The 20,926-nt window shown below is 51.5% G+C and overlaps 1 protein-coding gene across 6 annotated transcripts in view; it reads right to left on the bottom strand.

Annotated features, from left to right (window-relative positions):
• The window catches only part of LOC121475560 (N-lysine methyltransferase KMT5A), a 72,794-nt gene that overhangs the window by 49,178 nt on the left and 2,690 nt on the right, over positions 1-20,926 (bottom strand). The window contains exons 2-8 of one of the 6 annotated variants that reach the window (XM_041728924.1): positions 18,319-18,440; positions 16,993-17,149; positions 13,825-14,044; positions 13,310-13,397; positions 8,448-8,507; positions 7,031-7,221; positions 4,378-6,313 (exon numbers count right to left, since the gene is read on the bottom strand). In XM_041728924.1, the coding sequence (XP_041584858.1) occupies positions 6,103-6,313; positions 7,031-7,221; positions 8,448-8,507; positions 13,310-13,397; positions 13,825-14,044; positions 16,993-17,149; positions 18,319-18,440 (1,049 nt within the window). In that variant the 3' untranslated portion in view covers positions 4,378-6,102. Of the gene's footprint in view, positions 1-4,377; positions 6,314-7,030; positions 7,222-8,447; positions 8,508-13,309; positions 13,398-13,820; positions 14,045-16,992; positions 17,150-18,318; positions 18,441-18,717; positions 19,031-20,926 lie in introns of those variants that run through there. The other 5 variants (XM_041728923.1, XM_041728922.1, XM_041728921.1 and 2 more) reach the window with 5 other exon arrangements.

Below are 20,926 nucleotides of genomic sequence, written 5' to 3'. Positions count from 1 at the left end.
CAGAAGGAGAATCTCAAGCAGTCTCCCCATAAGCATGGAGCCTGATGCAAGGCTCGATCTCACAACCCTGAGATCATGACCTGAGCCAAAATCAGGGATGCCTGGGTGGTTCAGTGGTTAAGCATCTGCCTTTGGCCCAGGGCGTGATCCTGGAGACCTGGGATCAAGTCCCACATTGGGCTCCCTGCATGGAGCCTGCTTTTCCCTCTGCCTATGTCTCTGCCTCTCTCTCTGTCTCATGAATAAATAAATAAAATCTTTAATAAATAAATATTTAAAAAACAAAACAACAAAAAACAAAATCAAGAGTGAGATGCTTAATCTACTGAGCCACCCAGGTGCCCTTATTATTCTTTTTTTATATATAAAAGTTCCCAATTATAAAAAAAAGTTCCCAACTAACCAAAACATCTTTTTTATTTTTTAAATATTTATTTATGTATCTTAGAGAAGGAGAAAGGAAGAGAAAGAGAGTAAACATGGTGGGGAGGGGCAGAAGGAGAGGGAGAGAATCATAAGCAGACCCTTCACTGAACACGGAGCCTGACATGGGCCTCTATCCCACAATCCGGAGATCAAGACCTGAACTGAAACCAAAGAGTCAGATGCTCAACCAACTGCACCACCCAGGCGCCCCCCCCCAAATAACCAAAGCATCTTGGGAAAGAACAAGAAAGCTAGAGGTCTTACAAACCTAGATTTCAAGATCTACCACCAAGCTGCAGTAATCAGAACAGTCTGGTACTGGCACCAAAATAGACACATAGATCAATAGAACAGAATAGAGAGTCCAGAAATAAACCTACACTTATATGGTCAATTGATCTATGACAAAGGAGGCAAGAATATACAGTGGAGAAAAAGGCAGACATGGTGCTAAAGAAACAGGACAAATTATAACATTAAGATGCTATTGATTTTAAGGCTCATCCTGATTTCAAAGATGTTAAAATGTGTGTGCTGGGGGTGGGGGGGAATGCATTTGGGATTCAGTGAAATACAGTCCGTAGAGAACGGCTGGCTGGCTGACTTTGCAAAGAAACTAACGGGCCTGCTGAACATGTCCTATGAGCCGGTCGCCCTGGTGAACGACCCTGGCTCACTGTATGTTCCACCTGCTGCACGGCTTACCTCGTTTATTCCTGTCACACCTCAGGGAGGTGGGGACTGGCACTAACACCCCAGCTTACAGATTTGGAAGTGAAACTCCAAAAGGTGAAAGTACCCTACACATGTCAGTGGCTGCCCAAGATGCACACGTGGGCCTGATTCTAAGGCCTGGGATCCTACCTGCAAAGTGAAATGTGCCCCTCTTCTCCAAAAAGCACTAATGTTAATAATGAAGGTGTATCTGTCTTGACTGTACCCCTCGGAAGACCCTCTGCATACTGCCTCTCTGTACCTCTGTGGGATGGGTATTACCATCCCTGTGGCACACCCAGCACAGGGGGGCTGAGGATCTCGTCCAGGGCCCCAGCTCAAAAGTGGTAGAAGTCTGACCTGAACCCAGATGTAAACTCTACAGCCCAGGCTTCACCCACGCTGCCTGCCCAGAAATGCTGCTGCACTGAGGCAGCTCCAGAATGCCATGTTGGCAGAGTCTTCCTTAGATCAAGGGCTCCTGATTCCTAACCCCAGATGATGCTGCAGTCCTCACAGGGTGCTCCCCTCTTAACAGGGGAGATGGAGGGGAAAGCTTGTTGTACCTTGGAGGTGAGAGCTGGCTGGGAAAACGAATCTATACATCCTGCCTTCGAAGCCCCTGCAGACGCTGTGCAGAGACCACACACAGGGGTAGGGAGACCACGCAAGTGTGTGTGTGTGTGTGTGTGTGTGTGTGTGTGACAGGGAGAGCGCTGTCTCTTTTACAGGACTGCACAGCAGACTCAGCTCCTGGGCATGACACTTACAGTCCATCCTCCAACGCACCAGCCTTCCATCCTGAAGTCCCAACTCTGGCAGTCCACGTCCCTGCACCTGAGCCATTCTTGCTTCAGTTTCCCATCTCCAGGCTGACAGGACAGCCAGAAAGTTTAGAAGCAAACAGAAGATCACTGTGTGTTGCTGCCTGTAAGCCATTTACATGTATCACCTGATTTCCAGACTGGGGGTTCCCCTGTATAAACGCTCAGCTGCCTCTTTCTCCCTCGTGGGATAGATAAGGCAAAAAAAACCCAGAGAGAAATGTCAAGGTAAAACAGCCCTGGTTCCTATGTATCCTGGGAGAGACTAAAAAATTGACAGTAGGGATCCCTGGGTGGCGCAGCGGTTTGGCGCCTGCCTTTGGCCCAGGGCGCGATCCTGGAGACCCGGGATCAAATCCCACGTCGGGCTCCCGGTGCATGGAGCCTGCTTCTTCCTCTGCCTGTGTCTCTGCCTCTCTCTCTCTGTTACTATCATAAATAAATAAAAATAAATCTTAAAAAAAAAAAAAAAAGATTTCCTGTAAAAAAATAAAATAAAATAAAAAATAAAAAATTGGCAGTAAAGAATGCTCAGATTTTACCAACTTTTTTATTTTATTTTTTTATTTTTTTTACTTTACCAACTCTTGGTAAAATCAGACAGTAGGGTGTGAGAGTTCCAGAAGATATGTCCCAGGAGCATTTCTTCTGGAGCTGGGGTCCAGTGTGATCACTGAAACTGCTTAAAGCTGCTCCCACACTGCGGGCTTCCTTCGGCAAACCCAGCACCGGGAGGAACCCACTGAGCAATGGGTCTCCAAGCCAGGCTTCACTAGGCACAAGTGGTTGCTGTAGCAATCATCTTTAAAAAATGAAATAGGGACGCCTGGGTGGCTCAGCGGTTTGGTGCCTGCCTTCAGCTCAGGGTGTGATCCTGGGATCAAGTCCTGCATCAGGCTTCCTGCAGGGAGCCTGCCTCTCCCTCTGTCTCTCATGAATAAATAAATAAAATCTTTAAAAAAATGAAAAAGTAGGGCAGCCCCGGTGGCTCTGTGGTTTAGCGCCGCCTTCAGCCCAGGGTGTGATGCTGGAGACCCGGGATCACGTCGGACTCCCTGCATGGAGCCTGCTACTCCCTGTGTCTCTGCCTCTCTCTCACCCTGTATCTCTCATGAATAAATAAATAAAATCTTAAAAAAATAATAAAATAAAAATAATAAAAAATGAAAAAGTAAATACAGCAACAAAATATCAGAGTTTGGAGGCTCTCAGCTATCAGCCTCCAGGCACTTGTAAAAAGGGAATGGTAGAAACAATACGAAGTTTTGTTGTTGTGGTTGTTAAGATTTTATTTGAGAGAGAGAGAGAGGATGAGCAGAAGGGGGGGAAGAACAGAGGGAGAAGCACATGCCACCCTGCTGAGCACAAAGCCCAACACTAGCTTGAACTCAGGACCCTGAGATCATGACCTGAGCTGAAATCAAATCAGATGCTTAACCAGCTGAGCCACGCAGGCGCCCTGAAACAATGCAGCAAACTTTCCGTCATGACAGCAAACATCCGTGACTGAGGATTATCTATGTGCAAGGCCTGCAGTAACTCCTGTGACACAATCACCCGCATACACAAACCAGTACTGCTCCATGTTGCCTAGGAGGGAAGTGGCCCACACGGAGCTGTCACCTGTCCGAGGTCACAGGGCTGACTGTTCCAGAGCTGAGTGCACTCGGCCACCAGGCCACCCCCTTCCCTCCAAGGTGAAGATGTAGTAATCCATAAATCCTCAGGACATGCCTGCATGTCAGCAGGGCAGAGGCTGTTCCTTGTTTGACGGTCAAGGTTTGGAGCAGGAAAGGGATTTGTGCAAGGTGAACAGGCTGACAGACACTTAAAGCCAGTGCTGGTGCTAGATCTTTTGCTTGTCAACAAGGACCCCAACCAGTGTCCCCATCTGCCCTAAGTGCCCGGAGCAGAGGGAGTGAACCAGGGTGGCTGGTGGGGTTTGTGAGGTAGGGACAGAGATCTGGACCGGCAGGAGAGGCTTCCCACACGACAGATTCCTACCTGAGAACCAATCTACATCAGAAACAGTGGCAACAAAAGAGGCTAAAATCTAAGCTTCACTACGTGCCAGGTATCGTTCTAAGGTAGGAACTTGACACCCGTTAGCTTTTAATCCTCTCCCGCACGTATGACCCCACTGTACAAATGAGGTGTCTGTCCACTAGGAAGACATTCACCAAAATACACATACTGCTGTGTAACCTCTTTGTTAAAAAAAGATTTTATCTTTAAGTAATCTCTGCACCCAACATGGGCGTGAACCCACAACCCCAAGATCAAGAGTTGTGCACTATGGAGCTAGCCGGCTGCCCCTGCTGGGTACCTTTTGTGAAACAAAGCAGAAAATCCAATCTTCTATCTGAGCCTTGTGGGGAAAAAAACAAAACAAAACAAGACACACAGGTGGCCTCGCCTGGCAATAAATATTTTAATTTTTGTTTCATTTTTATGATGACAAATAATTTTCAAGTTATTTCCTTTTTTTTTTTTTTTAAATACAAAGCTAAACCACTAACAGGTACAACCAAGACATTTTATCTCACATTTACACACTCCGTCGGATCCTCCTCCAATTCTCTGATCACTGACCAGGCAAGTGCGGGATGGGGGGAAGACTTTCTTAGGTAGCACCGTGGTGAGGCCGGGGGCATCAAGGTGACGACAGGCTCTCACACCTGCCTCTGTTCACATTACCTGGGACCAGGGGAGGCTGGGAGACCCCAGGTCCAGGCTCCAGAGCTGCGGCCCCCTGGACTGCAGGTTAATAGAGTGAGAATAGGTCCCCCTTCAGGAGGGAGGAGGAAGCTACCTACTCCTCCTGCGTCACCGTCCGAGGTGAAGACTTTACGCCTAGCCTTGATCCCTGGGCTGCTGGGCCTGCCCACTCCACTGGTAGCCGGCACCCAGCAAGGCACCCAGCAAGGCACCCGGCACGGCGGCTGGGGTGGGGGCCCTGCATTTCGGGTCTGCAGGCTCCCCCTTCGGTTCATGGCTGCATCTTCATTTTTTTGCAGGAAGGACACCAGGTGGTCTGACAAACAGAAAGCCTGACAGCAGGTCTGGACTTTCAACCAATTGGAATCTGGTGGGGAGGGTAGAGGGTGGGGTGGGTGGGTCATGGGTTAAGTAATTTCTGGTCCCGCTACAAAACTTTTTTGATTAGAATAGAGTACCATCTCAAATCTCTTCTACAAAAACAAAAACAAAAACAAAAGCAAAAAAAGAAGAAAAAGAAAAAAAGAAAAGAAAAAAAACGCAGCCACTTCATTCACTTCAAGACCTATATACATGTAAGTTGTTTACTGTGGTTTTTTTCTTTTTTTTTTTTTGTCTTTTTAAATTTTTAAATTTTTATTATTACTATTTTTTTAAAATAAATTCAGTGTTCACATTTCTATAAAGAATCAACCCAGTTTTGGGAAATCCTGCCCTGGCAGGGCGAGGCAAGCAATGCTTTTTCCCTGCTCACATCTACTCTGATGACCCGCCCTGATGCTTCAAGGTGCCCGGAAAAGCGGCAGCCTATGGAAGAGTAAACCGAGGCCCGGCCCGCACCCGGGGGCCACTGGGTCAGTAAGCTTTCGAGAAAGCAGAGGGGAAGACTAGCTTACTGCAAAACCTTTTTAAAAAATATTCATACACTTATATGTGCGCCTGTCCAGACGTCAGGAAAACAAGAGCTTGGGAACACCCCTGGCCAGGCCTGGGGCCTCGGGCAGCAGCGTCTTCTGGGACTCGTGCACGGCCCGCCGGCAGGGGTGTGGGGAGGAGAGTCCTGGCTCTTCGGCGGGAGGTGGGAGTCACCCAGCTTCCTAGTTCATGTTCACTCTTTCCTCTAAAACCTGTGCTGCGTCTTTGACTGCATGCACGGGAAGCACGAACGTTTGACTTGTATGCAAAAAAGGTACAAAAACAACTAGAATATAAAAGTTTTGGTAATATAAGGCCATCTGTTCAAGTCCACCTTGGAAACCTGTAACAGATATTTAAATACTACAGTGAAAAGGCATCTTAATATACTTTTTAAAAACATCTGAAGTAATCTGCTAAGATTAAGTGTGTAAAAAAAAAAAAAATCAATTCCCTTTGAGGGCACTTTGTCCATGGAAGAAGGGAGGATGGGGGAGCCGGGAGGCTAATGCTTCAGCCAGGGGTACGCTTCGATAGAAGCCCGGCTGCGGTCCCCATAGTCGTACAGGAGTTCCTCCCCAGCCTTGATGTCTCGGGAGGCGATGAGGATGAGGTGAGGCACGCCGTCAATGTCGTGCAGTTTGGTTTGGCAGTTCCCACATTTACTGTGATTGATCAGTCTTCCCAGGCGATTTGTCTCTCTAGTTGCATCCACGCTGGCAGAAGGGAGGGTAACAGAGGATTAGATTGATAAAGAGGCTTTTGATCCCAGTCACAGCCAGCTCTCAACTCAGGTGGGATGTCAATTTATAGCCACGTTTTGGGGAAAGCAATTCAAGTCAAAAAACCATCTTAAGAGCCTAGGGAGGCATTGGGTGAGCTAGCTGAGGGGTAGGAGGGGACTGGAGTGCAAAAGGCTCCTTGTGGAGGCCCCAGAGGCAAGTGCATAATAAATACATGAATAAAAACCAACTCTGCTGCTAGTGGGGGAAGCTGTGCATCTGAGGAGGCAGGGAGTGTTGAGAACTCTCCGTGCCTTCTGCTCAATTTTGCTGGGAACCTAAACTGCTTGGAAAAATAAAACCTATTTAAAAAAACCCGACCAAGTGCCTTGGCCATATGGGGAAAGGAGCAGTCAGGGTTTTCCAGAGCTCTGGCTGAATGCCACAAGAGGGAGCGACCTGGTAAGCCTCAGGGCAGGCTCTCACCAACTAGTCCACTTCTGCTTCTCATCTGGTCAGATGGCAGCAGAACAGCTCCAATCCCAAATATTCAAAGGGCCAGTGGGGGAGAGCTGGTTCACAGCTTTGAAAATAACATAACAAGAAGCAGGAGCAACAGAAAGAAGCAGGATGCTCTCGTGGCTCTCAGCCCTTAGGCCTGTCCTCTCTGCCAGGATGTGGAAAAGCCACTTGAAGCACCAGTGGACTTACCAGTAGGTTTTGCTCAGATACTGAAAATAGTACATGTAGCAGCCCGTGGAGGGGTCTTGTGCATACAAAGCCTCCCGCTTCTTGGCATCGGTGATCTCGATGAGGTCCCCGTGGTACTCTACCACAAACTCGCCCCGGGAGAACTGCTTGGTGGCGATCACACCCCTGCCCTTGCCATCAATGAGGTCAATCTGTAGAGAGGTGAGAAGCGTTGCTTCCTAACACCACGTGTGGCTGGTTGCCTGGATGCCTGGGCTTGCCTCACTTTCTCTTAACAGCTTTATTGAGTTATGTCCTAGATCCTGCTCGTCTTACATACACAGCACAAGGAGTATTATTAAACGTATACAGTTGTGCAACCATTGCCACAATCACCCCAAAAGATCCCTTGTGCCCTTTGCAAAGTATTGTCACATCTGATCCTCCTGAGAGATCTGGGGTGGATGTTGCCCCATTATGCAGACAAGAAAATGGAGGCTCAGAGAGGCAGAACCATGTCCAAGGCCACATGGCTGGGAGGGGTAAAGCCCGACACACAGCCACATACATGGCCTCTTCTGGGAAGTGGTAGGACCCCACGTTCTAAATGTCTCCTATTTTCTGTAATTTACCCTCCCATGCTTCTTGTCAATCCATTATAAATGGGGCTGCAGGGTGACTGCTTGAGGGGCCCAGACTTGAGTTCGGGTTCTCCTGGATGAGTGGGTGGAATTGGAGCCTTTTTATGACCCTGGAGTCCCAGCCCAGACCCCCTGGCTGCCACTGTATAGGTGCGCCCCTCTCATCTACCTCATGTGTTTGTAATACATGAACAGAAAAGGCCATTTCTTGGGCCTTGTTATTTCAAAGGAAAACAGAGTTAGAAAAAATGTATTAGTTTCCCCAGGCCTCATGTAAACGAAAGAAAAGTCAGATACAACAGGCCACCTACTCTATGACTCGATTTGTATGAAATGTCCTGGGAAGGCAAATCCATAGACACAGAACAGATTAGTGGTGGCCAGAGCTGGGGGAGGGGGGAGTAATAGCTACCGGGTCCAGGGTTTCCATTTGAGACGATGAGAAAGTTGTGGAACTAGATAGGGAGGATGGTTGCACAACACTGTGACTACTTAATGATGCTGCACTGTGTATTTTAAATGGGTCAAAATAGTACATTTTATGGTATATGTATTTTATTGCGATTCTAAAACCTTTCCTCAGGATTAATGTTTCCCATATAAAGGCCATTGATGTTCCCTTCCTGAGATGTTCCCTGAACAGATTTAGCATTTGGCCCCTTGACAACCTAAGAGTCTGAGTCTGTCGCAGTGACCATTGTGGGTTATGGCAGCCTGTTGGCTGTTGGGAGCTGGGGAGCAGGGCGGGTGGGGACCGTCCAGCCTCAGCCTCCGAGCAGCAGCCCCACTGCCCTTACCTTCATTCCTTCTTCCTTCCCACTTTCAATCAACTCGTCTATTCTTTTCCTTTCTTCAGACTGGGTGAAGGGAAGAAAAACAAGAAGTGCTTCAGCATTCTCTCCTGGGCCATTCTGGGGAGCCTAGCAGCCTGGACCCCCCACAGGATCACTTGCGGTTGGCCTCTGTGACATCTGTCCCCAGAAACGCCCAAGTCCCCACACCCCCGTCCTTTCCTCACTGCCCATCTGTTGTGGGCAGTTTGCCACCTGGGGCTCAAATGAACCAGGAGGGGCACAGTGCTGGCCCAGCAGCAGAACTGGGGGGCGGGGGGGGGGGGCTATGTTCTATTTCGCACAGGCAGTGTTTTTGAAAATATCTAAATTGCCAACACATAAAAATCAGGGTTCTGACTTCATATAAGACCAGTCAGGGCAGATTAAAGGCTATGTGCCCTTTTGAAGGGGCGACTGTGCACTCCATCCCTCGTGTCTGATGGCCCCTGTAGGAACCCTGACCTGGGTCTCTACGACACCAGGATGAGAACAGGGCCTCCCACCCCTAAAAGGCAATACCATCCCAAACAAAGAAGCTGAACAGGAATGGACACTCCTAGTGTCACCTGCCCCTAGGGCCACCCCTCTTGCCACCCCCCGGCCCCTCCAAGATCCAAGTCCCATGCTCTGTCTGGGCACAGGACTGCAGGGAAGCATGGGGAGCAGAGCAGAGGCCCAGGCCCTCCCCCAGCTGCCACATGTGTTAGCTGTGCCACAGATGAGGCCTTCACCCACACAGCTGAACACAGCTCCTGCCCACAGAGGCCTCAGGACACTGGTCCCAGCCTGTAGTGTATGTGGACTTTCCAGTGCTGGGTGCCTGTGGCAAGACAGGAGAGACCAGGTCTCTGCAGGTTTATAGACACTGCTTGAAAGCTGTGCCAGACACCCCTGGATCCAGCCCATATACCTGCTCGTCTACTGCCACCTTCTAGACAAGCCAAGGCCACCTCGCTGATCTCCTGGCTTCTGCTCTGACCACCCCCTTCATTCTGTTCCCTGCAGAGCAGCCAAAGGGGTCTTTTAAAAACGTATGTAGTAAGGAGTTGCCTGGGTGGCTCAGTTAAGCATCCAACTCTTGGTTTTGGCTCAGGTCATTATCTCTTGGGGTCGTGAGATCGAGGCCTGTCTGCGCTCAGTGGGGGCTCTGCTTGAGATTCTTTCTCTTCCTCTGCCCTTCCCACCCCTCACTCTCTCGTTCACTCTCAGATACATAAATAAATCTTCAAAAAATAAAATAAAAATGTACATAAGATCATGTGATTTCCCCGCTTAAAGCCTTCCAGGAAGTTTACCTAATAGCAATGTGCCAGTGTTGGTTTCTTAGTGTGACATATGTACCAAGACATTGTATGTAAGGTATCAATGATGGGAAACTGAATAAAAGATCTATGGAAATGCTCTGTACTATCTTTGCAAATGCTCTATAATCTAAAATTACTCCAAAATAAAAAATTAATTTATCTTTAAAAAGATTTTATTTATTTATTGATGAGAGACACAGAGAAAAAGGTAGAGACACAGGCAGAGGGAGAAGCAGGCTCCCTGAGGGGAGCCTGATGTGGGACTTGATCCCGGGATCCCAGGAATATGCCCAGAGGTGAAGGCAGATGCTCCACCATCGAGCCCTCCAGGTGCCCCACAAAAAGTTTATTTAAGGAGAAGAAAAGGCTTGGGGCGCCTGGGTGGTGCAGTCTGTTGAGTGTCCAACTCTTGAATTTGGCTCAGGTCGTGATCTCAGGGTAGTGAAATTGAATCAGGCTCAGTGCTCAGTGGGAGTCGGCTTGGGACTCTCTTTCTCCCTCTGTGCCTCCCCTTCTCACTCTCAAATGAATAAATAAACTTTAAAAAGAGAGAGAGAGAGAGAAACAAAAGCTATTCCATACCTTCCCACTGCTACGGAGATAAAATCTAGTCTTCTGATGGCCTATGAAGCTCTGCAGGATCCCAGCCCCACCACTCCTGCATCGTCTGCCATCTTCACCCTTGTTCCCACATTCTGGCCACACTGGCTGACTCTCTTACAGGGCTAGGCTTGTTTCTGCCTCAGGGCCTTTGCATGGGCTCTTCCCCCCTGCCTAGAAAACCCTTTCCCCAACTCATTTCCCCACTCACCTGGCTTGTATCCTCCCTTCCTTCGAAGCTCTGCTCAAAAGGCACCTCCCTCTGTGACACGTCCCTGACTACCATAGCTAAAGTAGCCTTAGCCTCACCGTACTTTCAAAATATGGTTTTAAATTAATGTCAAAGGACTACCCGAAATTATTTTCTTCTTTGTTTTTTCCTTAATCGTTAATCACTCACCACCTGAATACAAGCTCCTTGAGTACAGGGGCCTGATCTTGTATGCTGTGGAATATCCAGGCCTAGAACAGTGCCTGGCACATAGTAAGCCCTCAAAACAACAGCAACGTTAACACACACACATCACATACCATCTGCCTTGCTGAAAAATTCTAAGTATGCAGAGACCAGACCAGTGAGAAGCACAGTACATTCTAAACAGGAGCGATCGACCTGCCAGGACTGGATGTGGCACGAGGGGCCGGGCCTGAGCTAGATGCCCCAGTGCAGAGCCACAGTTTGAGTTTCCTTCTGGAGGCTCGGTGCTTGGGGGCATGCATCAACCAGCTCCAAGCTTCTGAAAGAATTCAGGCAGCAGCCTATGGGGGTGGGGTGTGTGTGTGGAGGCAGACCGAGTGGGAGGTAAGCAAGGTCTGAATTAGGTCGAGGCTGCTCTGCACACCAGGCTTGGGGAGGAAGAAGCCAGGGCACTGCCAACAGGCACAGTTCCTGCCCCAGTGTGGGCTCTCACCCGACCACAACCGGCCAGCCAGCTGAGGTGCCCCGCAGCAAAGCAACAAGGGGTCAGGGTATCTCTCCGAGGCCCAGTTTTTGCCCTCTTGCCCAGGCCTCTCTGTCTTCAAACTCAATTAAGTATCTGCCAAGCTTCTGATTTTAGTTTCTCCCCCCAGGCTACCCCCAGCCTTCTCTCATTCCCCATGTGCTGGGGCTCTGGTTTCTCCGGCCCCGAAAGGCAGGCAGACAGGCCAGGAGTGACCTCACCCCTCCAATGAGGCCCAGATGCCCCACCCTTGAGTTTTACCTGTCAAGAGAAGACACCGCCTTGACCAGCCACAGCCGCACCACCCCAGCCAACAGCCACCTTACTGCCTCGCCAGCAACTGCCTGGCCAGCAACCACCTGGCTGTGGTGTTCACTCAGCAGAGCCAACGCAAACAATGAGAGCACAGCATGGCTCTCCCTTGCAACTGGCTCTTTGTCCATCGACATGGCGAGTTTTACCACACTGCAGACCAAGCTTTGGAGAAGCGAGTGTCTGTTCCCTTCTGCTCATCTGCTGCAACATTTACCAGACCTGCATCACATCCTGTTGCAGCCTTCCCTCCTCCAGCCAGAAAAGCCCTTCTTTTTTATTAAAAAGGCAAAATCAGCTGCCCCCACTCTGTAGTCCACTGCAGGCCCCAGTCAACCCCCAGCACTCCCCAAGAGTGCACTGCAGCCCCGACTTCAGCTGGGAGGTGTTTTGGGTTCTGGGACCTGGCACCTCCTTGCCCTCTGCAATGCTGTCTTTAAGAGTGACCTAGCACAGCCTCCCACTGCAGGCAAACATTTTATAACAGCTTGTTCTTGGCTGAAAGACATTGCCTTTCTAAGGAAATAAAGCCAAAGCTTCTCTCTGGAGGTGGGGCAGGGAGGACCCCTTTTCTCATTTATTTTAAAGGAAAGCTCATCAATTCAAATAAGTAGAGGAAGAGAATGCTAAATTACTCTATCTGTACCTACAGACTTAACATAAAAAATGCTGAAGGAATCTAGTTCAAGTTGAAATACTAAAACTAAAGAAAAAAAAAATGAAATACTAAAACTGACAAGGCTTTAAGGAAGGGGTGTGGACGGGTGGCATCCACAGAACTCCCCCGCCTCTCTGTGGGGGCAGCAGTCCTGAGCACTGCTCCTCTGCCCTGACGTGGCTTTGAGGATGAGGGAGGACAGAGGGCTGCAGGGCAGACCGACCACGCCCTGGATCTCCTCCACAGACGCCAATGACCACACCTCACTGCATCAAATATTGATTGACTGCCACTCAGTGCTCTGCAAACACAGCGGGCGGAGGCCTGCAGTCTGGGCGGCCATCCTGCCTGCTTTCCACATGATCCTAGGGCCATCACTGCGAGGAAGAGAGGAGAGAGGGGCCTCAGGAAGTGACAACAATGGGGAAGCAAGGGAGCAATAGTAACAGTTAACCAGCGCCTCTTGGGTGCCAGGCACAGTTCTCAAGAGTTCCTTGTGCATGAACACATTTAATCCTCCCAACAACAACCCGACGAGATACTCCATTACTATCCCAGTTTACAGATAAGGCAACCGGGGCACAGAGCAGTTAAATGACTGGCCTGAGGTCATGTGACTAGTAAGTGGCTTCCAAGTCACTACTCTGTACCACCCTGAGACCCAGCACAGGAAGCTGTGAAGAGCAGACAGAGAAGCCTCAGAAAAACACACAGCCTTGCCCGAGGTCCCAGGCTCTGACTGGCCCTGCCAGCAAGTCCTAGGGAGACACTGTAATGGGAACACCAGACTTTCCACGCCACGTGCTACAGCTTATAAGGTTCCTTCCTAGAAGCGTCTTAACCAAGCCTCACCGTGACCCCAAACGTGAAGATGATCCTCACTAGGCCAAGGACAATACCAAGGCCACAGAGGCAGATCTGCCCCAGGACAACATGGTCCTGGTCGCCAAGTGCTGCCCACTAGACCACGCTGACCCTCCAAAAGCTAGAATTAAAGCCGCATGACTCTACCTGCAGCTCAGCTTTGCTCTTCCTGGAGCTCCTTCGCACGGGGTAGAAATCCGTGAGTTTGCGATTCTGTTGTGTTTTTCCTTGAGCTCTGGGGTGGGAAGGGTAAAAGAGAAAACAAGTATTAGCACTGATGCCACTCACACCCAGGAGGCACACAACTAACTGCTTGGGAGGTGGCTCTTTAGCAAAAATGTCACTTAAACACCTTTGTCCACTGGGGTCCGTGGCCACGTGGGCTCACCTGCCCAAGGGGGCCTCAGAGTGTCAAGACAGGCTACCTACTCTCAGTGATGGCGGGGGGTGCGGAAGGAGAACCCGTGAGCTCTGGACTCACAACAGACTGAGATGGTGACAAGTAATGGTGTCCCTATGGTGACTCAGGAAACCCAGGCCCTGATGACAGAGAGGCAGGGCGGGGGCACTGCGTTCCCCTAGCTGGCACCTGAGTGGTGTCCACGGGGGTCACAAGAACCAAACTGCTCAGCATCAGGGGAAGGGCTCCAGAAGGCACTTACTTTTTCCGAGGGGCCTGTTTGCCCTTGATGGGCTTCTTCAGGGCTTGCTTGGCGATAGCCGTAATGGGAGGATCACAAGACGAGGTCGGAGTTTTTGGAGGTTCTGCTGCTTCAGATTTTTGGTTTGGAAAAGGTGCCAGGGGACCTCTCCTGGCGTCTTTGAGCTTCTGTTCCTCAGACTTCATGGCGCTCCGTACTGCGTTCCCACTGTTTCTTTTCTCTGCAGGCAGTGGGTGGGGAAAGACAGAGCTTTAGTCTAGACTCTCTGCCTCCCCATTTCTAGACCATTGGCTGCATTCTAAGACAGGCTTCTAGAAGAGAGAGGAGCTCGATGTGTCAGGCAGCAGTGCCCTCCGTTTGTTAAACCTGGTGTCTAATGATGGCTTCCACAGCAGGAGCATGTGGCTTCACTTTCTGACCCAGACTTTGGGCAGAGCTCTTCCTCTGCATCTTTTTAAAAATTTTTTTCAGCTTTATTGAGGTATTGCTGACAAAGAAAATAGCAAGCTATTTACAGTACACATCATGATGACTTGATCTACGTCGTGAAAGGACTGCTCCCACCTAGTTAATGATCTTCTGTACCTGGACCAGGGAGAGCCCTGGAAGCGGACCCACAACAGGCAGCAGCAGCAGTGGAGGTACTCGGTCTAGAGCTTTCTGGAAGGGGGCTGTGGACCCCAGAAAAAAAGCTAAATCCTACAGTAGGCCAGCATTGGTGGACAGGAATAAGGGTAAATAAAGCGAAACTTCTTCCCTAGCAAAAACCTCTCCTCCAAGAGCTGCTTGGCATGCTTCATTTCAGACTCTTAAAAAAAAAAAAAAAAAAAAGGTTTCCCTCTTTTCTAAAGGGGCCAAAGCCCTAGGTTCACAGTGGTTCTCAGGACAGTGACCCAACACTGGTCAGCATGGCACTGGGAGGGATGTCAAAAATGATTTGTTACTAAAAATTGTTGTGAAGCACCAGTGTGGGTGAATGAGTCACTTTTTTTTTTTTTTAATGATTTACTTTAAAAAAAATAAGTAAATAATGCATAGCTGGTAAGGAACATAAAATGGCGCAGTCATTTTAGAAAGAGTCTGGCAGTTGTTCAAAAGTTCAACATGAAGTTACCATATGACCCAGCAATTCCACGCCTAGGCGGCTATTAAGAGAATTAAAAACACATGTCCACACAAAAACCTGTATGTGAATGTTTGCGGCAGCTAATTCACAACAGTTAAAAAGTAAGAAACAAGCCCAATGTCCATCCACTGCTGAATTGGTTAAATGAGATGTGGTCTATCCATGTGATGGAATATTATTCGGCCACAGAAAAGAAAGAAGTCCTGACCCCTGCCCTTGAAAACTCGATGCTGAGTGAAAGCAGCCATACACCGAACGCTACCTATTATGCGTGATTCCCTTTACAGGCATGTCCAGAACAGGCAAATTCATAGAGGTAGAAAGTAGATTAGTGGTTGCCAGGGGTTGGGGGGAGAGGTGGAATGAGAAGAGACTGCTAATGGGTACGAGGTTTCTTTTTTGGGGTGGGAAATGTTCTGGTATTAGACAGTTGGCCATGATTGCCTCTATCTGTGAATAAACTAAAAACCACTGGATTGTATACCTTAAAATGGTGGCCATTATGATACGTGAATTATAGCTCAATAAATAAGCTACAAATAGAAAACTAAATACGTCACAATCCATCCAGGCCATTCTCACTCCCTTACACGTCCTAAGTAGACCAGAGAGAGTTAAGTCTAGGACATCATGCAAAATAACCCCAGGAGTGCATTGATGCCTGTGAATGTCAGCTACCAACCACATCGAGTCTGAGTCAAAGCAGAAAAACAGGTGAGAATCAAGGACAAAAGTCTGGCCCTTGGGCTCTCCTCCAAAGTATATCTGGCCCCAAATTCTAACTGTTGCCATTTAATGACACTGTAAGCCAAATAAGCTAGCTTGGGCACCACATCACCATTTAAGATAATTTACATCCCACCCTATTCCAGGAGGGATGGGAGATTGCTTGACCAGCACTGAGAGAGAGCCCCTTTCCCAGTCCCTATGCGGTAGGTGCGATCCTGGGTGTCGCCAATGCAGGGAGGAGCAGACCAGCAGAGGAAGAGCTGCTAGTGTGGAGCACTGTATCAAAGCCCTCTGCACCTATCCATGCTTTAACCAATCTTCAGAATAGCTCTTCGAGGTAGGAATCCTCCCTCTCACTTCAAAGATGAAAAGAACTAAGGCTCAGAGTAGAATAACCTGCCCCAGCCTCTCCCTGTCAGTGGCAGAGCTAGGATTAGAACCCAACTCATTTGAAGACTGATAGAAATAGTATCACCCACTGCCCTGGGCGGGGAATCAAGCTGAGGTCTGGCTCCTGCCCCTGGTTTTGGGCTTCCCCACCCCTGGCTCTCAGATCTGGCCCCAGACACGGGCCTAACCATCACTTATGGTACTTCCTATAAATGAATTACAAAGCTTCCTCATATGGAGCTGCTGGTAGCCAGAGTTCTGCTTCATTAAGGCAGGTTTTAATTAGAAGGGAGCTTGGTGAATTGGGGAAAGCTATATTCCCCACTGCAGCTTTAAAAGGGGAAATATTTGGAAGACCGCAAGATTTCCAGAGGTGTCAGCTTGTTTTGTGAGGCCAAACAGAATTTTCAGTAACTATATATCTTCTCGTTTGATATTTCAACTCCAAATTTCATCACAGAGTATGCGGCTACAGAAAGCAGCACTGCACTTTTGAGGGGAAGAAACTCAGAAATGAGGTTAAGGCCAGCTCAAAAGAGAGAAGGAAGTCAGTTCCCTACGTTTGCACAACACAGGTAGGACTGTAAACACATGGTCTGTACAGCCCAGATTCATAACTTCTGTATTTTAGGTACTGTGAGTCTCTCTATCCGCAGGTAAGGGTCAGGTGTTATTTTTGCAACTTGGCAACACAGTCAAGCTTGAAGGACATGCTAACTCTTGTGAAAGCAGGGAAAACCTGTTAGACCAACAGGACACACACCCTGGGACAGGCTACTCTTACTCCTGTCTGCTTCTTAGGAGCAAGACAGAACATGGCTCGAAAAGGCTGGATAAACATTTACTATATGTGCACAAGAATGAAAAAGAGCTTCTGCAACTGGACCGGCTGTGGTCAGAACAGGGCCATTTCAGAGCCTTACCTTCTCGTTTCCTGCAGAGTCCAGCTAATGGCTTCCCCTGGCATTTGACTTCGTGATGTGCAACTGAGTTCTCTTCCTGAAGGGGGGAACGCATTCCAGAGCATTTGTTGGGGCTCATGTAGGAATAGATCTTTGATTGCCCGGTAAATACATTCTCCTAAAACGACAAATGCATGTTCTGAAAGAGGCTTGAAGAAGAAGATCCCAGAGCAAATCGCAGAGAAGGGCAATCGGAATACAAAAACCAGAAACAGACACCATGTCTCAAAAGCAGGCCACCAGGAACTGCCAGCCCCTGGAGAACAGTGGGAGGTTCAGGATCTCCTGGGTCTGAGTCAGGACATTTCCTAAACTCATGTGGTCTGTAATTCTGGTCACTAAGGGCACATCTAGCCAGCAGGAAGCCAGCCGTATACCCAGGTGTACAGAAGCAGACAACCTACCAATAGCAGAGAGGTCAGAATGACCCAGACTGAACAATCACAGAATTTAAAGGGCTGGCCTATGTGCAGGAGCTAACTCCTCTGGCAGGAGCTCCAGGAGCTCTAGCACAGAAACAGGCCTCAGGAAAGCTGCTTAGCCACTTCTTGGTCCTGAAGGCAGCCAGTAGGACTGGTCATTACTGCCTGAGCCTTCTGGGTGCCCAAACCTGGCCCCTCACAAATTCACGCAGCCCAGCAGCCTCCCAGGACCAGACCGCAGTGGTGCTGGAGGGGTGGGGCTGGGGGTGGCGAGCCTAATAAAAGCAGAGCCTAAATAGCCAGCTCATTTAGGGCGGCCACTCTACTGCAAACGGCATCTTGGCATTAGGAGGAGGAGGGTGGGCAGGCGGGGGGGGGGGGGGGTACAGGTCACTGCTGGCGTCTCTGGGCGTGTGGCCTGTCCTGAGTAAGCACAGGACGGAGGGGACCTTTCCCAGAAACAAGCCAGGGGCTTTCTGCCTGGGGAACCTCTGAGCACCAAGTCGGCGAGACCTGGGACCCCGCTGAGGGGCCCGGGCAGGCCCAGCACGCCCTGGGAAGGCGGCCCCCGCCGGGGTGGCCGGGCCTTGGGGTGCGGAAATGCCATAAAGACACCAACTTTTCCGAGGTCAAATATCGCCAGGGTCATGGCGGAGCCAGTGTGGACGCCACTCCCCGGCAGGCAGCAGCAGAGGAAGCCGCCCCGCCCGCACGCCCGCACCCCCGCCCTCCGCCCTCCGCCCTCCGCCCCTGGGCCCAGGGCCGCGGGCGGGGGTCCGGGGCGCGCGCACGTGCTCGCGGCGCGGGGCGCGGGGCCCCCGGGGGCGGCCGGGCGCGCTGGGGTGCGGGGAGGGAGCCTGCTTACCCCGTCGGTGCGGGGCCTCCCCGGGCCCCTCCGCTCCACCATCTCCGGGCCCGGGGCCGTCGCTGCCACCGCCGCCGCCGCCGCCGCCGCCTCCACCGCGCGGGGCTTGGACATCTTCCTGCCTGGAGAGGGGGACCCGGGGGAAGCGGGGGAGGGGGCGCTCAGGGCGCGGCGGGGCGGGGAGCGGGGCCGCCCGGGCCGGGCGCCGCGGCGGCGCCTCCCGCCGCAGCCATGTTCCGAGGGCCTGGCGGTGGTGGCCGCCCGCGCCGCCGGGAGGCAGGGGCCGGCCGGCCGGGCCGGGCCGGGGCCCGGGTCGCCCTCCCGCCGCCCGGCCCGGCCGGGCCCCGCGCGCCGCCCGCCGCCCGCCGCCCCCCGCGCGGCCGGGCCCGCCACACCCACCTGCAGCCCGGCCAGGCCCATGGCGGCGCGCCCCGCGCCCTCGCCCTCGCCGCCGCCGCCGCCGCCGCCGCGGCCCGGCCACCACCGCTGCCGCTGCCGCTGCTGCTGCTGCTGCCGCCGCCACCAGCGCCGCCGCGGCGCCCCGGGGAAGGGCCGGCGGCGCCCCACGGCGCCCCCTTCCCCCATGGCCTGCGACGCAGGGCCCGGCACCCGCGCGCCGCGGCAGCCCCGGCCGGCCCGGGACCGAGGACGCAGGGAGGGAGGCGCTGGCGGCGCGTCCTCCGCGGCCCGCCCGCTCGCCGCCGCCGCCGCCCACCGTCCGGCTCCCGCCCGGGGAGGGGGCTGGCAGGGGCGGCGCTGCGAGGCGGGGGAGGGCGGCGAGGAGGTGGGCGGGCCGCGCGGCCGCGCGAATCCTGACTCGGGCGCCCCCTCTCGCTCGCCCCCGGCGGCTCGGGGAGGAGGTGCGCGGGGGGGCGGCCGGGCTCTCGCCGCCGGGCTCCTGCTCGCGCTGGCCCCGCGGATATTTTGGGAGGCCGGTGGGTGCCAGGCGCTGTCAGCAGCGGTGAGCGCCGCAGGCGACAGTCGTCCCGTGTGCCCGAGCCTGCGCCCCGGGCGTCCCCGCCAGTGCCCGGGGGACAGGTCCTGTGGCAAACCCGTTACAAATGGGGATACGGGGGCTCGAGGGAGGTGCAGACGCTGGCAAGGCCGCACAACTAGAAAGCGATGGGGTCAGGTGTCAAACTCAGGCGGCCTGCACCTGCCCCGGGGAGAGAGCCCAGGGGGTATGATGTCAGGCCGGCGGGGTGCTTCCCGGCCCACCTGATCTCATCCAGACCTCACAACAGCCCTGTAAAGGTAGACACCACAGATGAGGAAACGGACATCAGGGAAGCGAGGAGCTTTCGCCAAATTCTCAGAACTAAGAAGGGATTTCCAGGCCAAATGACCCAGAGCCTGCACTCCCAGCCTCCGATGAGGAAATTCAAGAATGGGAGGGACAAATGCTGTTGCAGAAGCCATTTAGCAAGTCACCTGGTTCTTCTGTCCATCCCCGTGAGAAGATATCCTAGGAAGGCAGGGGTTCCAGCCAGTCCTGTGTCTAGTGTTGGCAGAGCTCGCTGCCCTGCACCACTGTGTCGAAGCCATTAGAGTTTGAGGGCCCACAGCCAAGAGTCACTGTATTTGTGCTAAGTCATAGATGCAAACAAGACATCTCAGGGCATCTAGCTCCTACAGCTTGTGTCATGGCCTGGGAGGCAAACACTGGGTTTCTCTCCCTGAATTTGTCCCAGAGGTGCTTTATGACCATGGCCAAGTCACTTCCCTGGAGTAGGCCTCAGCGTCCTTGTGGATAGAAACCAAGAACCCTGAATTCCTTAACCCACCCAGGGCACCTTCCAACACCCACAGAGAAACAGCTGTCACATAAAGTTCCTACCTCCCCAGGGATAAGACTAAGTAGGATTAAATGGCAGGAATAGGCTCAGAATGATGTCTTCCAAATCAGCTCATCTTTAGCATCCAGGGCGGGGCTAGGGAGTACCTCCTCCCTACACCCCTCCCCCAATACCCCTTGCAGTCCCCACCCCAACCCTAACTCCAGTAGGGTGGGATACTCTGCCCACTTGAATACCCAAGAGACTATGCAGAGAGTGAAAGAGAATTCTAAAGTGACACTCTGACACCCAGGTCAAGCCATTTGAAACTGTGTGTTACATCTCCAGGGCAGAGAGGACTTGCAGTTTGTCACCAAACTATCATGGGAATCGTGGTTTGAGAACAGGAAGCAGCCTCTCAGATCATCTTGTCTACTTCACATACTATTTCAACATCCTCCCACCCCCAACCCCACCTACGCACACATGCTCAGGGCCACAGCTTTCTCTACTGCGGCCCTCCAGTGCAGAGGGTACATACATTAAGATCCAAGTCTAGCACCCATTCCTCAACTCTGCAGCTCTGGTATTAGAAGATATAATACAAATCATTCAGTGTAAGCTTCAAAACAGTCTTTCCTGTCTCTGAGGTGTTCATGTATATATAACAAATATACCTGTAGGCAGAAATAAAAACTCTTAATGTTGTCCAAGATCTCCTAGAAATAGAATTCAACTGGAATGATATGCATAGCTAAGTTATTCAGTGTTTCTGTATTAAGCCCTATAATTGTACACTATTTAATTTAACCTTCCCAACCCTTTATGAGAAG

The sequence above is a fragment of the Vulpes lagopus genome, chromosome 14, assembly GCF_018345385.1.
Source record: "Vulpes lagopus strain Blue_001 chromosome 14, ASM1834538v1, whole genome shotgun sequence".
Classification (NCBI taxonomy): Eukaryota; Metazoa; Chordata; class Mammalia; order Carnivora; family Canidae; genus Vulpes; species Vulpes lagopus.
This window is presented reverse-complemented; position numbering and strand designations above follow the sequence as displayed.